Source organism: Thamnophis sirtalis, unplaced genomic scaffold, assembly GCF_051295495.1.
Source record: "Thamnophis sirtalis isolate CommonGarterSnake01/CBP01778 unplaced genomic scaffold, rThaSir2_p1.2 scaffold_3, whole genome shotgun sequence".
Lineage (NCBI taxonomy): Eukaryota > Metazoa > Chordata > Lepidosauria > Squamata > Natricidae > Thamnophis > Thamnophis sirtalis.
In genome coordinates, this window is record NW_028261383.1 from 102,272,105 (window position 1) to 102,297,467 (window position 25,363).

The window sequence follows — 25,363 nt, forward strand, 5'->3', positions numbered from 1 at the left end:
AAGTCACCCCTGCTTAATACCCAAAGAATTATATGTCATGGGTAACACAGTGAGTTAATCATGATCTAGGCCGGATGCAGTGAGTAATTCATAATCCAGGCTTGATTTGTTCATCTTAAGTGTCACTAATTAAAGCTGATTTTTGCTTTGTAGAAAGAGAACTTGAAGGAGGAAGTTCATTTGCTACTGACTGGAAAAATTGCTTCTATGATTTTATTTTATCAAATAGTTTCAAATAATTTATTTCAATATGAATATCACAGGAAACATTATTTTATTTATTTATTTATTTATTCATTTAAGGTGTACAACTGAATTCAAAGCTTAAGAGGAACATACAGTGACAAACTAATTCAAAATTTTGTCATATATCCAAAGCAATTTAGTATATAGCAATAATTTGGAGATCAATTCTAAAACCACAATGTGATCAATACACTCAAGTAAGAAAAACAAAATTAAAACTTCTAATATGTGGAAGTTTTAATTCTTACTGCACAGTACCCGGTTGGTGAAAATTGTCTGTCTTACCATAACACAAATATGTCAGCGATTTAATTTTAGCTTCTGTAAACAATAATATAGCACATCCCTTATTGGGTAATCAGAAAACGTGCTTACAACTATTAGGCCTTTACACATGAAGTAGGGGAGGAATTCTGAATATGAACACTTTCTACTAGATCGCGGCAAATAGCTGGAATGAAAAATGTACAAGGTTTATATTTACTGGAAAATTCATTTTTGTCATAACCTATTCCCATTTTTCCTGATCTACAATATTTTTCTCTGATCCTAATTTTTTCTCTGGCCCTAATTTTTCCAAAATCAAATAGTTCCAAACTGTAGCTTGACATTTTGCCATTATAGGCTTTCTTAATTATACAAATTTAGCAACACCAAATTAATAATACAGCAAAATACATAATTGTCTTTGCCAACAGGACTATTTATATCTTTGAAACGTTGAAATACAACATCCTCTCAATTTATGTTCTCTCAAGAGAAAAACAAATGTCATTTTATATTTAACCTTAGCCCTTGAATCTTTTATTCCCTGAGTGTCTCACTCAGTTTCAAAAATAACGGAGCTAATTTCTTATGTTGCTATATTTGTTAGTCTATGGAGGGAAAAAAAATCTGGAGTCTGATAGGACCTTTTCCAACTGCAGAGATTGGCTAGACTGATAGGAGATTTATACTAAGGTGAAGTGTGGAGAGAAAAGGGGGGAGGTAGAATTCTAAGATTACATGCCAATAAGGAATCCACTGATTAGTAAATCTACTACTTCAAGAATTCTAAATTTAATCAGACAGGTGACATACTACACTCATTATAGTCAAAATAAGTAACTGAGGAAGCTGTTCCAATATAGTCTTACTTTCTATGGACAGGAACAACTCAGATCTTAATGCTGAATGATTGCTTATTACACAATAATAGCTTTTTTATGGCCCTCAATTTGTTCAACATGCAGTGGGTTGGTTAACACAGCACTGAATGGATCTAAATTAAGACAGCACTGAAAAAAGTGATTTATGACCCTTCTCAGAGTTACAATTGTCACATCAACCCCACAGTCACATGATCATAATTTGGGTGCTTGGCAACCACCATGTTGGTTGCAGCATCTTGCAATCACATGATTGCCAATTTGCAATCTTCCCAGTTGGCTTCTGACAATCAAAGTCAACAGAGAAGCTGGCAGGGAAGGTCATAAATTGCAACCACATATCTCACTTAATGACCCCAGTGTTTCACTTAATGGCAGCAGCAAAAAGGTTGTAAACTCAGATGCCTCATTTAATCACTCTGCAACTTAAGTATGAATTTTCTGGCCCCAATTGCGGCTGTTAAGTTGAGGGTTACCTGTATCTTATTATAAAAAATTGTTTCTAAAATTCCACGGATAGAAAAAATGGAGAGATTGTGGTGACATATGTACTTCTTCATTTTTGCATTCCAACTACTTTTATACTCGTATGTGGCCTTTTTCAAGGAATTTATACCAGCAATTACATAGAAACATACATATGGCACAGTGGAAGTGGATAGTCTTCTCTTCCTCTTACTGATGAAATTCCACACTGTACTCTCATATCCTCTTCACTTTGATGCAAACTGGTATAGCCATTGGTAGGGAAATTACAATGTCTATCTGTCTGTCTGTCTCTTTCTCCTCCTCCCTCTCTCTGTGTATATGTTTGTGTGTGAAATAGGAATTGTTTTAAGTATAAAATGTAATTAGCTTGTATGGAAATTATATGTTAAGCTTCAAAACATTACAAATTAAATTATACGCTATCATTAAATAAAATGTACTTTTCCCAATTATATAACATAATGCTCAAATTAACAAATGTTTCGTTTGCTTTCATTACTGTCAATTAAAAGAGGTCCTTTCTTTTCTTATGCTTAACTCAAAACTGGACACTGTCATTCCTGACCTTGCAGTTTAACCCTTTATAGGTGGTTTGAATGATTTGGTAGAGATCTTGTTTTGCTTTATGGAACCACAGCATCTATCCAAAGAGGCTGATTTGACTCCTCATTTTCCAATTCCAACCCAAATTTACAACCCACCAATCATCAATATAGAAAGAAAAAGGCTCTCACTAGGTTATTGCAGCATTTGGAATGAAATCCTATTATTTCATTTTCATTTAAAGTCAACCTCAAATTTTACATCAACATTGCTTTATGGCAACAATATGGAAGTGATTTCCCGTTGCCGCCTTGAGATATTTTTCAATTTTCTAGCCAAGTCTACAGACCAAATGTTTTTTGGTGATCTTAATCCAAACCTCTTATCAAGCGCAACACAATTGTGTACTGCCACCAGCAATAGACATTACTTTAGCTATGTAGCCTTAGAATCTGCCCTTAGAAGAAGTTCAACAGTGGTGTTGATTTTAAAAGGACATGGGAAATGTTTGGGCAACCCTAAACAGCCCATTAACTATTTAAAAGCTTGTGGCCAAGTTCTCTTATGATTTTTCCTTCCAATCCATTTGCCTTCTCTCTTCTAAGCCTGAGTCTCTCTTGTTTTTATCACTCTGACATTTTTTGCATTGAAGAGTACAATTGTTTTAAACAAAAATAAATAAACAGAAGAACACCAACCAGACATAGGAAAAATACTTACGGATTTGCAATATATTAATATAAAAAGTAGTGTAGATCTGCTTGTTCCCAGGTTCTGCCAGACTCCACCAGCACAATTTAGCTACTATCTCTAGAACAAGAGAATCTTCAATTCCTGAACATAGTTACATCAAAGCTGTGTTTGTAAATATTGTAAAGATCAATGACTACAGAATATGGGAATCTGTGTATGTGTGTTTGTGCACATACATGAAATGTGCCTATGTAAAAGAGAATACAAAGCATGTCTCCAGGGTTTAAAATGTATTTATCGAATTTATAGTCCTCCTGGATCCACAGCTGACCTTCGAACATCATTTGTCAGCTGTGACCAGGGTGGCATTTGCCCAGGTTCGCCTGGTACACCAGTTGCGTCCCTACCTAAACCGGGAGGCCCTCACAACAGTCACTCGTGCCCTTGTGACCTCTAGGCTGGAATACTGCAATGTGCTCTACATGGGGCTGCCCTTGAAGAGCATTCGGCGACTTCAGCTAGTCCAGAATGCGGCCGCGCAAGCGATTGTGGGTGCACCTCGCTTCACCCACGTTACACCTATCCTCCGCGAGCTGCACTGGCTGCCTGTCGATCTCCGGGTGCGCTTCAAGGTGCTACTTATCACCTATAAAGCCCTTCATGGTAGTGGGCCTGGGTATTTGAGAGACCGCCTACTGCCAATTACCTCCACTAGACCGATACGATCGCATCGATTAGGCCTCCTCCGAATTCCATCTACTAGCCAGTGCAAACTGGCAACTACCCGGAGGAGAGCCTTCTCGGTGGCTGCTCCGACCCTCTGGAACGAACTCCCCGTGGAGATTCGGACCCTCACCACCCTCCAATCCTTCTGCGCCGCTTTGAAGATCTGGCTGTCCCGGCTGGCCTGGGGTTAAGATTCCAACCCCACCCGAATTGTGTGACTGTTGTGCTCTCTTTTAATATGTTGTATTGTTTCCATATTGGAATACTGTTTGTCTTTCCCCCCCTCCCTTTTTGAATTGTGAGCCGCCCTGAGTCCCCCCAGGGAAATACAAATAAAGGAAATAAATAAATAAATAAATATAGTCATGAGAGGGAAGAGGTCATATGGGTACGATTGAATCAAATCATTAGCCATCCTCTCAAGATGGGCTTTATCTGGCCCAGTCACAATAATATTTTTTTTCCTGATTTTTCCCCAAACAGGAATCTGGAGAACACCTGCACTATGTTAAGAACATGAACTTGTCTACTCCGAGACTCTTTGCTTCCCACTTTGTCATTCTAAGTTCTTCCACTCCCTACAAAACTGATTAAACTCTGGGATGTTGTCTAGCTTGTTCAGCCCAATTTGTGCAAAGCAGCTGTTATCTTGCTCGGCTGTACCTTCAAGAACAGCAAGAGAAGCTCCAGTGCAACAAGCTTTCTGCATTGCGGTGAGAGTGCCTTTCAGAGGAATTCTACCTTGCCCTTAAAAGTCATTGGGTTAATTCAAAACTGCAAGGCTAAAATGAGAATTATCTGTTTGTTGACTGATTGAAAGAAGGTAGTCAGGGAGGCTGGTCAGGAGGCTGGAAAGTGGGGACGGGGAAATATTTTGGTATCAGGATGAAGGCAGACAAGACTCAGGATTTAGAGGCATGCTTTCAGAAACACACATATATAGGTAGCCCTCAATTTACAACCACAACGGAGCCCAAAATTTATGTTGCTAAGTGAGAAATTTGTTGTGAGTTTTGCCCTGTTTTACGACCTTTCTTGCCACATTTGTTAAGTGAATCACTGCAGTTGTTAAATTAGTAACACCTTTGTTAAGTGAATTTGGATTTCCCATTGACTTTGCAGAAGGTCACAAAAGGGGATCACATGACCCCAGGACACTGCGACCGTCATAAACATGAACCACTTCAGCTCCTAGTTCGGCCCAGATCGGGTGATGGCAGGAGGCTCCACCCATCCACCCGGATGTTTCAGCGCATGTGCAGAAGCATCGCAAGCGCGCCCAAACCGGTAGTAAAAAAATTGGCAACCCACCATTGAACCACTTGTCAAACATCCAAATGTAAATCACATGACCATGGGGATGCTGCAATGGTCATAAGTGTGAAAAATGGTCATGAGTCACTTTTTTCAATGACGTTGTAATTTTGAACACTAAACAAATTGTTGTAAGTCGAGGACTTACAACAATTATGTATTATATGTTGGCAGCCCTTCTTTTCATGCAAAACCTTACCATTAGATAAGAAAATTATATACTTTTTGAAAGTGAGAAGTGCCAAGAAAAAAATGGCTTGTACTTACATTTCAGTGGCTATGAATCCAGTAAGCTCAGATAGGAATAGAAACAATATGAAGAAACAGCAGCAAACAGAGACTGGAAAAGAAATTGGTAAATAAAAGTTAAATTTATTCCTCCCTCAAAAACCCGAAAGTCCAGCCCCAACCAGCTTGATTTCATAAGGGCAATGTTATCACTCAGTTTACTGGATGCTGCCAGAGACTTTCCTTAAAAATATATCCTGATTCTTCTAAACTAAACCTCAATTTGCCTTCTATCTTTAAATATTGCTTTGCTATATGGAAATGTTTCCCCAAACTCCAATATATGGTATATAAAAATCAAAATTAAAGTTCTTTCACACCTCCTAGATCTAGAAAGTCCCAAAGGCTGACAGAAATCTCATCCTTCCACATATAGTTATGTATTAAAAACAGTGTATCAGGGGTCTTAAGTTGGCTGCATGGAAAACACACTCTCAGGTAATTTAGAACTATGTTCTGGCACTCAAAGAAAAATGAATAAAAAGCCCTTTTTTGAACATTGTAGTATAAACATTGGTTTAAAATAGTACGTTATATAAACAGGCTGAAAATGGATTATCAGCAGGATAGTAAAAGTCAGATGCTTAAACCATGAAATCAGCACTAAGAAATAGTAACTCTAAGATGTTCTTATTTAACTATTTATCTTTCTTCATCCTGGATGTTCTTAACATGAAGTAAGAGATATTCCATTTTTCCTTCTACCCACTCTATATAATGTAAAGGTTGAAATAAAACAGAAAACATGATTCCTAAGTGAGAAGAGAGCTATAGCCAAGTTCAATTACTACCAGTAATCTCTGTCTACTGCAGTTGTCTTACCTATTTCTTCTTTTATAGGTCCTAATGTCTCAAAAAAGCAGAACTTGCTCCATTTGAAGAGTCTTATTTCTAACCAATCTTATTTTGTCTGAAAAGGCTAAACCAAAAGTGCTTATTATTTCTTAATTTATTAAATGTATATGACCATCACCACTATGCAAATGCCAGGCACAAAAAATGGGACACAATGGGACGCAACATATTAGAGATATACAGTACAACCACCCGCAAAGGAGGTGCGAGAGAAATAACCTGTCGTGAGAGAAATAATTGCATTCTTCCAGCTAATTTCTGCCAATTTCTTTTGCTTCCTATTGCTTCAGCTGCCCCATTAGAAAAATTTCTTTGCTGCAAAAGGAATAATCTCATTTTGTACAGATATTTTCATCAAAATTATCCCAAGATGGTGTCCATTAATATCATTAAAAATAGCAAAATAATAATACCGATCAGCCAGAGATGAAGCTGAAATCGTACAGGAACCAGTTGGTATTTATAGTAATTAACATATTCAAATAGTTAATAAAAAGTCTAGAGAAATAAAAAGTTTTGTTTGTTTTTTTGCTGATTCCTAAGGCGTAACATGGAATATGCGACATGGGCTCCTTTGGTGAGTGAATTGCAGAAATGAAACATCATAGCTATTTCAGTGGTGGAAAGTAAGTAGAAAGGCTTGGGAGATGGACATGGTGATAGGAAATCAGTTCTGAAAAAATATAAGCCAAAGGAATAGCCCTATTGTTCAGATGTGCAACTAATACATTTTTTCTGTGGGAATCAAGATGACTAATGGAGGCAAGACATGAAACAAACACTTTTTTCTCATTCATGTTCTCTATCAACTGGAATTGAGAGACATGTATACTCCTTAGATGTTGAGACAAACATTTAAGACTTTGATTGATACTGACCGCTAAAGGCCTATTGACACCAGCTTTTGAACTGAGTTACAATGGAAACACTGTGATTCTAAGCCACCTCTTATTACGTTTACACACTTTATTGTTTATTTATTTATTTTTTGAACCACTTATCTCCCTCAAAGAGGGAATGGGCGGTGTACAATAAAACATCAAAATATATAAAATTAAAATGTTAGAATTAAAATTTTAAAAGGAAGCAGGAATACTAAAGCTCTGTAAAGCATTATGAAAAGTTATTTAAAAATACGGAGGAAAGGTTCTCATGGCACCAACCGGTCCCACAATTCCATGCTCCTTTGGGCTCTCCATTCAAGACCCCTAAACTATGTTTTAACTCCTTCTCAGAAAGCCAGGAGAGTGGTGGCCTGCTTCACCTCCAGGGAAGAATATTGCGTGGGGCAGGGACAACGGCAGAGAAGGCTGTCTTCCTAGACTCCACCAATCAGATTTCTTTAACTGTTGTGGTTTGCAACCTACCATCCCTGCCTGACCAGGTGAGACAGGCCAATGTTGACACTATGCAGTGGGAGGAGGGGATTTCTTGCACCTGTATGCCTCAGCAACTAATTAAGCTTTAGGTGCTACTTTTTCCACAAAATTAAATACTAAAAGATGAGATTAGATTTATTTGCTATATCACAGTCCTTCTCAAGCTAGTATTAAGCAGATCACTACGATTTTCCTTTAATTGTACCTGTCCACACTTGGATTTAATAGACATTTTTCCTGAGAAGGAAGCTGAAAATGTCTGGGTTTCTTACCAGCCTTGGTATCCTATTAGACATCTCTCTATGTAGCCTGTTTGGTATATAGTTAAGGCATCAGTCTAGAAACCAGGAGGCTGTGAGTTCTAGTTCCACCTTAGGCATGAAAGTCTGCTTGGTGACTTTGGGCCAATCACATTCTTTCTCAGCCCAACTCACCTCACAGGATTGTTGTGGTGGTGAAAATAGGAGGAGAGAGTATTAAAATGATCACTGCCTGGAACTACTGCAATGCGCTCTACATGGGGCAGCCCTTGAAGAGCATTCGGAGACTTCAGCTCGTCCAGAATGCAGCCGCGCGAGCGATTGTGGGTGCACCTCGGTACACCCACGTTACACCTATCCTCCGCGAGCTGCACTGGTTACCGATTGGTCTCCGGATACGCTTCAAGGTGCTAGTCGTCACTTATAAAGTCCTTCATAGTATTGGACCTGGGTACTTGAGAGACAGCCTGCTGCCAATTACCTCCCAAAGACCCATTAGATCACACAGATTAGGCCTCCTCCAGGTTCCGTCTACTAGCCAATGTCATCTGGCAACTACCCAGGGGAGGGCCTTCTCTGTGGCGGCTCCGGCCCTTTGGAACGAGCTCCCTGCAAAGGTTCGGACCCTCACCTCTCTCCAGGCCTTCCGAAAAGCCGTTAAAACCTGGCTGTGTCGGCAGGCCTAGGGTCGATGAGTTCCCTTCCCCTCTCGAATCGTGTGGCTGTTGGTTGTTTTAAATGCCCTGTACTTTTTGTTGTAGTTTTTGTGTTTCCCTTCCCCTCCTTGGGTTTGTGCGCCGCCCTGAGTCCCGCCAGGAATAGGGCGGCATATAAATAAAATGAACCTCGAACCTCAAACTACTATTATGGTGGCACTGCCTTGAGCTACTGTTACGATGGGATGAACAAAATCTTTTTAAAAAATACCTCAATGCGTCTTAGAAACAGTCACAGTGTTGAGTGTTCACAGTATTCAACAATGACTGTGAATGAAGGAAGTAGGCTCAAATGAAAGCAATGAGGGTGTGGCAAAATCTGTACACATAAGACAATGAAAGAGGCAGAGCTGATATTGATGAATTAAAGCAAACATTCTCCACATCTTGACTCCATTCTGAATCACCATCGAAGAAATGCTTCAAGCCACAGTATTGAGGGAGGGGAACATCTAAGCACCATGTGACTTTATTCATTCTTCAGACACAATGTCAGGACATTCCAATATTCATCTTCATCGCCACAAGGTCTTGCCGTTGAAATGTTCTATGTATTGCAGCATCCCCTTTTTAGTCATTATGGAACATTTGTCTAAAAAAATTAAATTAAAATTTCTGCCAATCAAGAAAGGAGAACAATTCTAAGTGAGCTATGCATCGACTGTGTCTGCTATGCATTTACTCAACAGTTATTAGATACCAGAAGCACGTTGCTGAGCTCACTTTGCATAGCTACTTATCCATATTCTTCTCCCATCCTGGGAAGGACTCCTATTATTTTAAATCTTACTGTTCTAACAGCATGCCTAATTGTAATTCCAGAAAACATCTATGTTATACTCCTGTTTGTAGGACTATACCATGCATTGCTGTAAGGCTTATGATTTTAAGTGGGTAAAATTCAAAAGTCTCTTTAGCAAATATTGGCAATAATTGCCATACAAAATGGGTGTTGGGGTAGCGTCTATACAACTCTGTTGTTGTGTATGCTTATTGAGATGCACCAAAATACGGTAAATAAAATAGCTGTGGGAGTTCCAATCATCCTTGTATGTAGAGTACTTGTGAATACAGAACAAGCCCTGGGTCAACTCTCCATGCACAGAGGAAGAGTCTTGGATCACTTACAGTATTTCACAGTATGTCATGCATGGAACTGGAGAGGTGTGTTTGTAATGTCTATTTATTGGATGCTTTGAGTTGCATGACCTCTTGGTTCAGGCAGGAACTACTTTTAGGTCAATTGGTCTACCTACTCATTGGGGGGGGGGAATAATTGGAGGCACATTCATAATTCCAAGACCCTTTAATAAACCTGAGATGAGAAACAGTAATGATGGTATATATTCTATGAACTTCAACTTAAGTTGAAATCATACCATTTAAACCAAGAAAAAACATGATCTTGAGTTACAGTCTTAATAATTCTCACAAGTCAATCACCCATAAATGCTAGGAAATATAACATGTTTTGTCATGAATGAATGTCTGTTCCAGGAACTAAATGCCTGACAAAGTATGTCACTCTTCCACAAATTATTCTATGGGAAAACATTTGGAACTAATACCCCTTTACAAGAATCCAGTTGAATAGGATCAAAATGTGAGACTTCTTGCAGCCAGAGAATGACTGTGCGCAAATTATAGATGATTTAAAGAAATCAGGATGTTAGGAAGCTTGAGGCAGAAAGGAAGGAAAGGAAGAAAAATTGTTTTATATTTGACCACCCCAAAAAGGGAAAAGGCATATGGAGACACTCTGCTAAGAGTATATCCATATACCTGAATGAAGAGGCACACATTGTTTCAAGCTGGTTAGAAAGAGCATTAGCTTACACAAACTGATTCTTCAGGATCTTCTCACATTTACCAGAGATTAGAAAGATTGGGATGATAGCTCTTGACCCAGCATTAAAAAAAACAGATGCTGTGTCATCTCCAAAGGAAATTTAGCCAACTCCTATGTAATAATACAAGAATCCGCTTGATTCCACTAATAGTCATTTTAGACCCACTGATTGTTCTTGCTGTATCTGTTCTCTCGCTTTTTAACATAATTTCATTATTTATTATTTATATATTTAACATAATTTCACTATACCAACATGTACGGAGTTTTGTTCACCGATTTATTTTTTATTAGTTTATTTTATTTAAAGTATTAGATTTATGTGCTAGTTCTTTTTCCCAGAACTGTACTCCCAATATCGTCCTTTGTTCCTGCTTTTGTTGGCATGCTACTTCACATCCTGGAAAATCTTTAAATCTATCTTTCCTTAAACAGAAGTCATGTGTTTTAATAAACACATTTTTGTAATTAAAAAAAAAACGAGATGCAAAGGGGTAATTTTAGTCCACCCAGAATGCTAAGGGAATGGAGTCAACTGCTTGAAACACTGAAACACCGTAACCTAAAGCAAGGAAGAGCCAAGTTCGGCTTCTCCTTCCTGGTGTAAAGAACAGGCTTCCATTTCCCAACCTATAAATAAACACAACTATTTTTATGAACAAGAAAGTTAGTTATATAAATATTTATGTCAAATGTGTAATATGTAACTGTAACATCCAGAACTCTCAGCCAGTAATGCAGTCTGAGAATCCTAGGAGCTTTCTTTCCTTCCTTCCTTCCTTCCTTCCTTCTTTCCTTCCTTCCTTCCTTCTTTCCTTCCTTCCTTCCTTCCTCCCTCCCTCCCTTTCATTTTGTCATTATCTTCCTTCCTCCTCCTTCAAACACCTGCCAGCTTCCCCATTTACTTTGTTTATAGAAAAGAAGTCATTGGGGAAGCCAGCAGTAAGTTGCAAATCCAGCAGGAAGGTAAATGGCTGCTGCTAGGTAGGGAGAGAGTGAGGGAGGTTTCTGGGGTGTAGGTGAAAAATAGTACATGAGGTGCATGAGAGGTGTCATAACACTTGGGAAGGGTACCTGTAGATGCATAAGAGGTGCTATGCAATTTGGGTAGGGGGCGCAGGATGGCACACAGATCAAGAAACGTATGTGGGGTTGCCGAGATGCCATGCCATTCAGGAATGGCCTGTGGGGGAGTGGCATGGGTTGGAAGAGTGTCTGGGAGTGCTTAAAAGCATACAAGAGGTGCCTTATATAGACAGTGCATGGGAGGGTAGCAGTGTGGATCAGGAAGGGTGAGCCCTAGAGGTAACACATCGGTGAGGGAAGACACATGGAAGAGAAGGATGTGTGGGTTGCACATGAGGTGCTGCACAGGTCAGAGAAGACATGCAAGGGCAGTGCAGATCAGGGAGGGTTTGTAGAAGTGTGCAAGGAGTGCTGCATGAGTTGGGAAAGCATGTGCAGGGGCCAGAAAGAGTGCATGAGGGTTCCTTCCTCCTTCCTTCCTTTTTCTTTCCAGCAGGCAGGTAAATGGCGGCGGCTGTAATGGAATGAGACATTGCAAGTCTGACTGAGACACTGTCACAGAACACTGAAAATGAAGACCACATAACTGCAGCAGCAGTCAGTACTACTCAAACAGGCACAAATTTCCAAATTTCATTCCTTCAGGAGTCTTGTGTTCCAGATTTTGGAAACACTCTGTAACTTAGCCCATCTGAAGTACCTTGGTTTAAAAACAGTTGCCCTATGATGCATTCTTTTTGCCCAGTTAAAAAGTCATGACAGTTAGGTTTAGTGGTCTAAATGGCAGCAATGGATCAACCACAATAGATCAGGGATTCCAAGGGCATAATGTTTATCCTGTATATAACAACTAACTCGCAAGATTTGTTTTTCTCGCCACGTATTTGTATACATTCAAAATAGACTGCGTTGTTTCTCTGAGTCATATATGTGGGTATATGCATTTTGTATTTATTTTGTATTCATTTTGTCATATTTATGTAGTGTATATTGGAGGTGGTGACCCTTTGAGAGCTGTAAATCAATAGGAAGAAAGGAAATCCATGCGAAATATATGTATAATACTTTATTATGAAGACAAAAGTATACTAATTAACAGCATATTGCATGATTTGACTGTCAAGAAGCATTATATGAATAACAGAATCCCTGAATTCATTTTCTGGACATGGTTTCTGATGCCATCTAACCCAATTAACTATAATGGAACTTGGAGACCCTGATTCTACATTCCTGTATTCCACCCCAAAAAATAAGGGAAGAGAAGCTTAAATAAAGACCGCTCCAATGCACAGAAGAGTTTGGGCACTTAAAGTAATACCAAGTTTTACAATAAATTATCTATTTTTAAAAGTAAATTGATCCAATTAGCTTTATTATAAAAGTGTCTTGAAGATCCATTATGAACATAAACCATAGACTCTTAACTTCACAAAACGCACTTTTTCCATTTGTATCTAGAATCCTCCGTCCTCAAAGCTTTACAATATTTTTGCACAATGTTGTCATGCATATATACAGTTCATCCAGAAGAGCCAGGGATTGACAGAGCAGCTGTCTGGAGTGCTTTCCTGTCAATATGTCATTTAGCTTGTGCCACTGGGATGTTAGCTATCATATGCCACAGCATATGTCACTGCAGCCTTATCCAAACATGGGCAGTTCGGCACAATGATACATAGTATGTTTGGAACAGCTATTGCTAGGCACTTTACAGTACAATCCAAAGCCAAGAATACATCCATCAACTGACATCAGCTGATTTAATGCACCTTATTTTTAGAAAGGATATTTAATAAAGTATTTAGAATCATTTGAAAGGTTATGTAAATTTTGTTCAAGCCAAGAACTGTAGATTTAGATCACATTTTTAATGAATAGCTCCACATCTTCAGACAAATGATGACAAAGGAATGTAGCTATAATTCATTGATACACGTAAGCCAAGACTTTTGTGTGAAACCTTGAATGATCTGCTGCCCAGCAAAGAGAGTAGACAACGTCAATATAATAGACATACTATACCGAGTAGCCTTACTCAATGAAATGCAGTGCACCTGTATACAAATAATATATCTTCTACTAAAAGACAGTAAGAAGGATTTTTTTTTAAGGACAGGGTAGGACAATTAAAATGTAGATTGCTAAGGCTTCAAATATTGAATAGAGAGATACATTTAATGCCATACATTTAATGACAATAGATAGAACAACCAGCCTTAGAATTGACAATGAAGATATAAAAGCGATGGATAGCTTCTGCCTTTTAGGATCAACCATGAACTGCAAAGGAACAAGCAGTCAAGAAATAGTTCAATGTAGTTTGACACTTGGTAGAGCAGCCACGAAGGCCTTGAAAAAGATAATTGAATGCTGAGATGTGTCTATACGTACAAAAATTGTGCAAGCCATGATATTCCCTATCATGGCTTACTTCAGAGGTGAAAGAAGGACCTTGATGAAGCAGGATAGAAAGAGCACTGATACTTTTGAATTTCGATATTAGAGAAGACTATGGAAAATTCAGGTGTCAGACAGACAGACAGACAACCCCCCCCCACACACAAATGGATCAAATCAATCCAGAACTTTCACTCAAGGTACAAATGACTAGGCTTAAATTATCCTACTTCAGACAAAGTATGACAAACCTAGCTCTCTGGAAAAAGCTCTAATGCTGGGTAAGATGGAAAGAGAGGAAAAAGAGCAAAGTGAATGGATTCAATCACAGTAGAAATGGGTGCAATATTGGTAGATGTGAAAAACTAAGTTAGGGACAGTTCTATCTATGTAGTGGGGAGGATCTATCTATGTAGTAACTAGAAATTGAAAACAATGATGGCACATAATCAATAGCGGTAATGCACCTCTTATCTGGAGCATGAATGAATTCATCTTTTTGAATACTCATGCATTCAAGGGGTTGCAACTTATATAAAATCCTTCATAACTTTTAAAGTACAAGTAATTCTTCCTTTACAGCAGAAATAGGGACAAGAATTTCAGTGGCTAAGTGACACAGTTGTAAAATGCAACCACATCACTTAGCAACAGTAGTCCCCATAGTTTATACCATCACAATTCTGTATGGTGTAATTTGAGAAATCTTACCGTATTTCCCCGAAAGCAAGACCTGGTCTTATTTACTTTTGACCCCTGAAAAAACGGCTATGGCTTCTTTTGGGGGGGAGGTCTAATTACTGACTCTCCTTGCTGGGGTGGCACCACCCGCCCCACCCAGCAGAGCCTGCTGCTGGCCTACTTCTTCTGCGGCTACTTGCCACCACTTGCACGTGTCACCCCTGGCCTCTGTTTTGCCATCAGAGCCTTCTGGAAAGACATCTACAGCTGAGAAACAGGCTCCGGATTGACACATGTGGCATCCCCTGGCTTCCGTTTCACAATCAGAGCCTTCTGGAAAGCCCTCTGCAATTAATAACAGACTCTGGATTGATCCGGAGCTCTATTATTGGTTGCAGAGGGCTTTCCAGAAGGCTCGAATAACGAAACAGAGGCCGGGGGGTGATGCGCACGTCAATCTGAACTTCGTTTCACCCTATATCCAAATTGGAGGAAAAAAATATGCCAAATATTACCCTTGTGGGAAGATTCAGCAAAATCTCACTTTAAAGGCCATTATGCAATCTGGAGGCCCGCAAGACTGCTTCAAATTATGCTTAAGAAGATACAGTACATCATACTATTGCTCACGGTTTTAAATAAACAATCAGAAAAAGCTTGAATCCTGCAATGAATCCTGCAAAGGCAAAATAAACACATACAGACACAGGTACTTACTAATTGCTCCTGTAAAGGTTGGCTGGGTAAGGTCCTTTGGCACCTTTCTGTAGATGTCAAACCTGAAAAACATACCCCCAAAAAATCCATAAACATTATATAACAGGTGGAACATTTCATGATTCAGCGTTCACAGCACTGCCAATATTTCTATTAATAGTTCCAACATCGTAATTATTCATTTTTTACCAGAGTGCTAAAGCACTTTTTTGTTCTCTTGAATAAGCAAACAACCATATTTTTTAAAAAAATTACGTCTATGGCCAGTCAGGTCTGATGAGAAGGTTAGGCGAAAGCGAGAATGGAGAGAGATGTTATTTTTTCCCTCTGCTTCTCCACACTCATTCAATAAGCCCAAAAGCAGACCTGTTAACTGCTCAATAGAGAATTAGTTCACTACTATACAAGGTGCAAGAAAGCCACCAACTGCTCTCTACCAGCCTGGACAAATTTTTTGATGGTTCGGTTTACTTCCTTGTCTATCTAGAGCAGGGATGTCAGTCTCAAGGCCCACGCGCCAGATCCGCGCCAGATCCGGCCTGCAGGGTACTTAAATCTGGCCCGTGAAGCTGGCCTGAAAACATCAAAGGGCTGGCCCGCAGCCCATTTTTGACCTCCCCAGCCTCCAGCAGCACTCTGCCGGCTGAAAACAGGCAACATGTTTTCAGCTGGCAGAGTGCTGCAGGAGGCCTGGATTGGACTGGATTACAATTATGTGACCTCAAGTAAGTGCCTGATTTGGATAGAAAACAAGCAACATCCTATGTTAATACTACAGTTTAATGACAGATTTTACATACTGTAGGTCCATTTAATCTACAATCAACGATCTATAATTGACAGCCATTTCTATTTACTATCCTAGGAATTTACCTCTGCTGTTAGATCTTGTATTATAAAGTTATTTATGCTATTTTATTATTAGTTGAATAATAGCTTTTCTGCCTGAAGAAGAAATTTACTATTAAACAAAGGGGTATAAAAAGTTTAGTGGCATATGAACAATAAGTAATAAATGTTTGTCAGTAATATCTGGTAGAAGAGATAGGAAAATGGTTATAGTAAAGGACTGTGGAAAGAAAGAAGGAAAAATGTGTCTTCTGTCTGTGTCAAACACCCACCATGAACATGCCCTCCTCAGCCACGTCCACCATGACCACCACCATCCCGGCCCTCTGAAGTCAAACACAACCCTGATGCAACCCTCAATGAAATCGAGTTTAACATCCCTGATCTAGAGGCTACCGAATAATTTCCACTGATGTGATAATATCACCAGAAGTTCAGGGGCATGATTATTGACCATTTGGGAAGATAGGAGAGGGGAACTGGAGAGGAATTAACGATAAAAAAGGAGCAATTTACTTCCAGAAAGGCCCACTTGCTTACAATAAAAAAAATTAAATGATCACTTCTCCAAATGGATTGTTTTGCTGCTGAAGACTGAGGATGCGATCTCAGTCAATTTGCAAGTTACAACTTAAACGCCCCATAAGGCAATTAACCCATTTATCTTAACTTGACTACATGTGTTGTGTACAATCATATAAACTGTGTACAACTCAGACAATTCTTTCATAATTAACAACTCCTTTGCTTAAAAAAAGAAAAACTAAAAATGTTAAAAATAAGATTTATACTTCTTCATCAAGTCAAAATATTATGTTGCCTAAATTTAGCCATCAAACTGAAGCCACCAGTCCTGCATGACAAGACATGTATATGAGAAGAAATAATTAGTCCCAGCTGTCTATGCAAGGCCTATATACAAATGAGAGATGAAAAGACAACTTGAGTTACAATATGTAGGACATAATCTTGATCTAACACAAAAAGATTCTGAAGATTATGTCTCCAGCCTCAAGAATGTTGACGTGAAGCTGAAAAGAAAAAGATCTAGGGCCTTTCAATGTTTATTAATTTCCCCAGAGAAAATATAACTTTCTGCATTTCTAACCTGACACATTTCTTTGCCAGGAGATGGGCAGGACATTTGGGGAAGTACTTATAGAAACCTGGAGTCATGACATGACAAATGGACATGAACAAAAGTCTTTAACATTTGATATTGTCAAAGCTATACACTGGATTTTATACAGCCTGATTCATCTTTCCTCTCATTAAAAATAATATTCTTCCACAAAATGGTCCATTTATGGACCTGCAGATTCCCTGGGAACATCTGGAAAGCACTGTTTACATTCTTTCCACACAGACCACGGTAACAGCAACATATGATAAAGAGCCTCATAGCAGCTTATGACATCATGGCCTCATAGGCAGAGGAAATAGCTGAACTTCTTGCTCACAGCCCATTAAAACCTCAACCCTGGCGTCGACTCACTAAAATGACAATAATGGCTTAGTAAACCTGGTGAGGAAGCCAAGAAGGAAAGAGCCGCTTTAGAGTGTAACTAAATAATTGGAAACAGGAAATAGCTCTAGGCTGAAAGCAGTAAAAATAACACCATATGGACACTATAAAAGGAAGCATGATTTTTGAGTAAGAGACAATCTATTGCAAAAATTTTAAAAACAGTGCCAATATTTCTGGATTAAGAAGTGATGATTTTAAAAAGAAAAATGATGTCTTCTTTGGCACACAAGTCTCTTATTCTTGGTACTTTTCACATTAATAAACTCATATTTTTATCTGCAGAATGTCACCAGGAAAAACACACTAGATATTTGGGATGAGGAATGTCTTAATTCTAATGACAGACAGACAGACGCATGCTTCATTTATCTGTTGGTCAAAATTATTTAATGGAATAACATATGCAAGGAAGCACTGCCAGCTAAACTAAATCTTGCTATTGTTTTTCATTGGAAATCTGACTAGGCTTTAAAGCAGACACATCAGACACAAGGCCTATGGGCCAGATTTGGCCTGCATTGTGCTTAAATCTGGCCTGCAGGGCCGCCCTTGAAATAGTGAAGGACTGGCCTGTGGTGCCTTGGCCCAGTCCAGCTGACCGGGTGCTATTCTACAACCTGGTGGTGCCCATCCATATCAGAATGTGGTCAACCTTAAATCCACAGGGCCACCCTAAAGCCAGCAAGGGACTGCCCCCCACCCGAACGGCATGCACACAGGAGGCAGCGAGTGTATAGGGCCTTGCATCCTGGGGACTGTCTTGCCTCACAGGCTAACTTCATTCTGAGCGCTTCCCTTTCATCCAAGATGCAGCGCTTTCTGCCTCCTGTGTAAGCACCCAGGGGCCGAGGCAGCGGGGTGCCCCCATGCTGGCTCCACAGCAGCCATGCGGGTCAGATCTAAGGCTGACCAGATTCCGGGATGGATAGCTGCCACAAGTTGTAAATCAGCACGATGCCTATACCAGCATCTCAATGACCTGCTTGCTGGCCTGGCATCACAGCCTGCAAGGCTTCCCTTTCACCAGGACCGCTCCTGCCCCCACGTGGGAAATCTTCAGCCATTATATTATAAATTCCATAATTAATATTCTGTAAAATGCTACATGGGCAATGATCTTGCCAGCCATTCCCCATTTTTAGTCTGTCCATCTGTCCGTCCATCCATCCATCCATCCATCCATCCATCCATCCATCCACTTACAGTATTAGTCAGAATTCCATTAAAACATAGAAAAAAAGTTACAAATAGAAGATAAAATTAAACAATAATAGCTAAATAATCAATATAAAAGCTTTATAAATCATTTTTAAAAATTGTAATTATTCAATGAAACTGAATCTTATTGGTTATCTAACTACCTATACATTATATAAATCTCAGATCTATTATTAAATGCATTTCATCTCCAATCAGCAACATTCCATACCCCAAAATGAGAATCAGTCCACCATTGGCAATTTCTAGTAAACATTTTTCATATTTCCTCATGTTTTGATGTTTTTCATATTTCCTCATGTTCCACCAGAAATGCAAAAGATTTATTTTACAACAAAATGGTAGAATATGAAATTGGCCTACTGTAATGCTATTGGCCCGTGACTTATACAAAGCAGTGTATATCTGGGGAAAATGCATAAATGCTGTGTTATGAATGTATATATTACTAAGTGCTATACAGAAAAGAAGCGTGAACTAAGATTAGCTGTATATAATATTATGTATTGATTAATCAAAAATTAAGAGCTTTTAAAATAATTTGCAGAAAAATTGACATAATGAAAGAAACGAAATCCAGGTATACTGATTTTGGCTGGATTTAAACACAATGGGATAACTTTACTTCATCAAATTTGCTTATATAGGTAGTCCTCGAGTTACAACTACAATTGAGTCCAAAATTTATGTTGCTAAATGAAAAAGTTATTAAATGAGTTTGTCCCATTTTACCATTTTTCTTTTCACATTTGTTAAGCGAACCACTGCAGTTGTTAAATTAGTAACACTGTTGTTAAGTGAATCTGGTTTTCCCATTGACTTTGCTTGTCCAGAAGTCACAAAAGGTGAACACATGACCTAACCCTAATCCTAACCCCTCGCATAGCCCAAATCAAAATTAGTAATTTGCATTATACTATACAAGTGAGGGAGGAAGCCTTATAAGCTACTAAAGTGGAAAAACAGGCAAACAACCTCTTTCATCAAAATCAGACAAATATTGATGATTGGGGGGAAAAAACCAAAATCACATACTTCAAATAAGGCACTAATATTCATATTTCCATATAGTAAATTTCTGCTTCATATTAGTAGAAAATACATATTTTTTAATAAAAAATATTTACCGAGTATTTTTAAATTAAAAAAAAAAGCAACACTTAAAATCTGGGCATACATTGTAGTTAGTTAATCTTTATGAATTCCTGAAGCCCATATCCCCAAAATAAATTCAACAAATCTGTCAGCATAAGACACAACCAGGTCATCAGACTGAAGCACAAGATGGTAAGAAGGACAATTGTTAGAACTAAAAGTGTTCATGGGACTGTATGTTCGCTATCTAGACTAAGCAATCTGAATTTAGCACACTGCTTAACTGCTTTCTCAGGGCCATTTCTTCCTCCACCTAAAAGTGAATCATTCTGGTGAGTCATTGAAAAGCTAATTCCTTTGCCACCTACACTCTACAAGTTCCCAAATAAAATCGAGATGGGGGCATAGAGAAAGGCCCTGAAGACTAATCTATGGTACAAAATGTATACTTATTTCCTGAACGAAGAGGACATTATTCAATATAATATTTTTAATCCTTTTTTTTAACCATAGGTACCCTTGCACCTCAGATTTATATATACATGACAAAGCTCCCTTTGCATCAAGGGAGACATTCACCCCAACTATTTTTAAATATGGTTCTAAAGAAGAAGAAAGCATTAATTTCTAAATTCAACTGAAAGAACTGAATCCAGATCTTTCATTTTACATTAGAAAAATCTTGGTGAATAGGACAATTTTCTTGGTGAAGAAATATTTTGTTTAGCAGAGTCATCATACGCTTTACGCTTAACAAATTTCAGCTAATTAACGTAGAAAACCATATTTTTGGCTTAACAGGCACAGAGAAAAATGTAGGTTTAAGGGTCAAGAGCAGACTTCTTTGGCACTGCAGGTCAGGAAACATATGTGCCTGTAATTTGGAGATGGTTGCATAGGTGTTCCATTTATATTTCTGCAAATGTAACATTCTGATTGGGGGGGCTCTCACATCAAAGCACAGAACAGGAAGTCGGATCAACCAATCAGCATGCAGGATGTGCACCTCCACACAATGCAGTTGGGATTTGGGCGGTGTGTGCGTTGCTCTGTCTGCAGCCATCTGCAATCTTCGCTTACGCATCAACCCCTATGCAGCATAGGTATGCAGCGATGCCTATGGGCCGAGGTAGCACAGTGGTTAAATGCAGCACTGCAGGCTACTTCAGCTGACTGCAGTTCTGCAGTTCGGCTGTTCAAATCTCACCGGCTCAGGGTTGACTCAGCCTTCCATTCTTCCGAGGTGGGTAAAATGAGGACCCGGATTGTTGTTGGGGGCAATATGCTGACTCTGTAAACCGCTTAGAGAGGGCTGAAAGCCCTATGAAGCGGTATATAAGTCTAACTGCTACTGCTATTGCTATTACTCTAAATCAAACTTCACTCTAATTGTGTATGTAGCTCATTTGCTCTTGTCTAACTCTTTGTGACTGTAGAACCTTTTATCCAGCAGAAAAAGATAGAATAGCATAATGCTTGAACTAAGCTCGTTGTGATCTTGAGTTGTCTGGGAATAAAATAAGTCAATACTCCGATTAAATATACAAATAATACAAAATTATTTATTTCTTACTTATGCAAATAGGAACAACATGTGAACAATAACAAAAAAATCATGGCCACTAGCATACTGCTAATTGAAAGTAATAACTGAATGTAGCGATGTCCGAATGTAGCCTGCATCTCCTGGCTATCTCCCTGCTCTATAGACAATATGAGCTAAGTTAGCTTTGAGTTAGTTGCCCAATTAGCAAACACCTGGAAGCTTTTGTAAAGTAAATAAATGACTTCAATCTTTTGATCCTTGTTGTAATTCTGATCTGGGGAGCAGGGGGAGAATATCAGGTAAGAACGGAGAATTTTCTTTTAATGCAAAGAAAAGCCATTAAGACCTGATCTGATAGATGGATGGATGGATGGATGGATGGATGGATGGATGGATGGATAGATAGATAGATAGATGTTTTCAACTGCTCTAGCTATTACAAATAATTCCCAACCCATGACAATCCAATGGCGATATCTGTTTTTAAGTTCCTAACTTTAAAAAGACATCATCACACCTTCACATTGGAAAAAAAGCTATGAGGGACAATGCTAGATCATGTTATCTTTCAATAATATCACAGAAGACTACATTGCTATGATTAGCATATAAACATTAGAACTAGACAAATATGGGCAGGGCATTTTCCTTGCAAAATGCACGATCAGACTTGTTTCTCAAATTTTAAGAAGCCTTAGTTCAGCTGCTTCAGAATCCTGAGATCTTCTGGGCACACAACAGTGATGAGATTCATTTTTTTTTTACTACTGGTTATGTGGGTGTGGCTTGATGGGCGTGGCAGGGGAAGGATACTGTAAAATTTCCATTCCCTCCCCACACCAGGGGAAGGTTACTGCAAAATCCTCATTTCCTCCGGATCAGCTGAGACTCGGGAAGCAGAGAATAGATGGGTGTGGGGCCAGTCAGAGGTGGCTTCTCCGAACTTCTCAAAATTTCCACTACCAGTTCTCCAGAACTGGTCAGAAACTGCTGAATACCACCTCTGGTATGCAAATGCATACACAGAGGACATTTTTATTAGGATAGATTGTTGTAATGTCAAGCTTTGATGAATTGCATCTGTATGTTTTGTTGTATCAAGAAGCAAGTCCAGGAAGGCGGTGGGAGGGAGGGTTCATTCCTCTAATTATTTATACAGATGATTTAATACTAACAAATACGGTGTTGGAAGTAATGTCCTTCTGGGTTCAATTCCAAGTGGGGAAAAAGACACTGGAAACATGGAGACTGCTTTGAAAGGTGGTTTAATGGTGGTCAGGACCACATGCTTTGAGCTCCTGAACAGGAAAGAGAAATCACGTGCTTCAAGATGTTCGGTGAAGAAGAGGTAGAGATGCTGAAAGTCCCTAGTTTTATGCCCTCTGTGGGCTTTGAACCTGAGCTTCTGAATGGTTGTCAGACTCCCATGGGGCCATGCAGGGGCAACTCTGTAGGCTGTGCTTTGAGTCCAAGTTTGGTTGATCATTGCTTCTTCCCAGGTGTCCTATGGTGAGATGGGTAAAGGGCTAATACTATCATGTCTTAATCCCGTCACCCTGGAGCTTAGTTATGTAGAATAGACTGGCTCAGGCCTTTTAATGGCCCATTGACAAAGGTAGGAGCTATTAAGGGCGAGTCTGTTCCCTGCCTAAAAACATGTTTCTCCATTTCTTATCCAGGCAAATATAATATTCTGCCTTTTCAATGTTTCCCAGGATATTTCATTTTTCTAGGAGAGGGATGGGTTTTAACTTCCTACAATGGTATATGTGGACAATCTCTCTCACACTCAAGGAACAGAAATCAATCTATCTATCTATCTATCTATCTATCTATCTATCTATCTATCTATCATCTATCTATCTATCTATCTATCTATCATCTATCTATCTATCTATCATCTATCAATCTATCTATCTATCTATCTATCTATCTATCTATCTATCTATCTATCTATCTATCTATCTATCTTATCTATCTATCTATCTATCTATCTATCTATCTATCTATCTATCTATCTATCTATCTATCTATCTATCTATCTATCTATCTATCTATCTATCTATCTATCTATCTATCTATCTATCATCTATCTATGCCGCCCAGTCCTGAAGGACTCTGGGCGGCTTACAAAGAAGGGGAAGAAAATAAAAAGAAAATAAAAAGAATGGTTTAAAATTCACAACACACATTCATTCTAATCGGGGCTGGACCTTAACAATAAGGTCAACAGCCCCAGGCCTGCCGGAATAGTCAGGTTTTAACAGCTTTCCTGAAGGCCATGAGAATGGGCAAGGCCCGGACCTCTGGGGGTAGCTGATTCCAGCGGGTCGGAGCAGCCACAGAGAAGGCTCTCCTCCGGGGGCCCACCAGCCGACACTGACCGGCTGACGGCATCCGAAGAAGGCCCAATCTGTGGGATCTTATCGGCCGTTGGGAGGTATGTGGCAGTAGGCAGTCTCGCAGGTACGCTGGTCCTAGGCCATGTAGGGCTTTAAAGGTAATAACCAACAACTTGAATTGCGTCCGGAGACCAATTGGTAGCCAGTGCAGCTCGCGGAAGACAGGTGTAACATGGGTGTACCTCGGTACACCCAATATCGCTCGCGTGGCTGCATTCTGGACTAGCTGTAGCCTCCAAATGCTTTTCAAGGGTAGCCCCATGTAGAGCGCATTGCAATAATCCAGGCTTGAGGTGACAAGGGCGTGAGTGACCGTTTGGAGTGCCCCCTAGTCCAGATAGGGGTGCAACTGGTGCACCAGGTGAACCTGGGCAAAGCCCCCCCTGGTCACAGCCAACAGATGGTGTTCCAGTGTCAACTGCAAATCCAGGAGGACCCCCAAATTGCGGGCCCTCTCTGAGGGGCGTAAGTTTTCACCCTCCAGGATCAAGAATGGACTGTCTGGGCTGTCCTTCGGGGGCAACATCCAAAGCCAAATGTCTTCCTACATAGGAAATACTACTGCAGCTACTAGTTATTTTTCTTCCCAGCCTTTTTCCTGCAAGTGCTTGGTCCACTTTTTTCAAATCCATTAAGTGATTGTAACAGGAACTGACCAACAAGCATATCACCCAAGCCTAACGTTGTGAGCTGAGGGACTGTGAGTGATCCAAAGTTACCCAACCTGTTTTCATGTTTAAGACAGGGCTAGATCTCTTGGTTTCTAGCCTGGAGCCTTAACCACTGCACCAAACTGGTTTACTTTCAGCTACTAGATTAAAGACAGTAATTTGCTCAGTGGAAGCGAACACTAAACAGGAATCTGGATTCGTGGAAGAAACAGTGCACCCAAAACCCCTTAAATAAACTTTGAGGAATTATGATATTTAGATATCTTAAACTAAGCCGGATTTTCGCTGGGATCATTCAGCAATGACAGAGGGCAGCCACACAAGTCCGGATGGGGGGGGGGGGGAGTACTGTAATTGGTATAAGCTATTTCTGACAGGCACTAAATAAAACACATACACTTCATCTTTTTCCACTGAAACCCAGATTGTTCCACAGGCCTAACAAATATAAGCTTTGAACATGATGCTGTTTATGGCTGGCATGGGATATTTTAAAAAAAGAATATAATGTGTGAATGGCTTGTGTAGTATGTGTATGATGGAGGGAGGCATTTTGCCATTACTTTTTGCCCAACATAAACAGTCATTGATTGTCAATCTAAACAATAGTCTCTGGAAAGGAGTATTTAGTGCATGGACAAACCCACGTAGACTCTTCAAAAATAAAGGAAGTTCACCCTCTTTCTGTTAGAAATTCACACCACCACCACCCCCCTAAAGGTAT

General features: G+C 39.5%; 1 protein-coding gene across 1 annotated transcript in view; it reads right to left on the minus strand.

Moving 5' to 3' along the window:
• ERGIC1 (endoplasmic reticulum-golgi intermediate compartment 1) overlaps nt 1-25,363 on the minus strand; it is an 80,833-nt gene that overhangs the window by 40,848 nt on the left and 14,622 nt on the right. The window contains exons 2-3 of the mRNA XM_014057762.2: nt 15,331-15,392; nt 5,427-5,499 (exon numbers count right to left, since the gene is read on the minus strand). Of these exons, the coding sequence (XP_013913237.1) occupies nt 5,427-5,499; nt 15,331-15,392 (135 nt within the window). The remainder of the gene's footprint in view (nt 1-5,426; nt 5,500-15,330; nt 15,393-25,363) is intronic.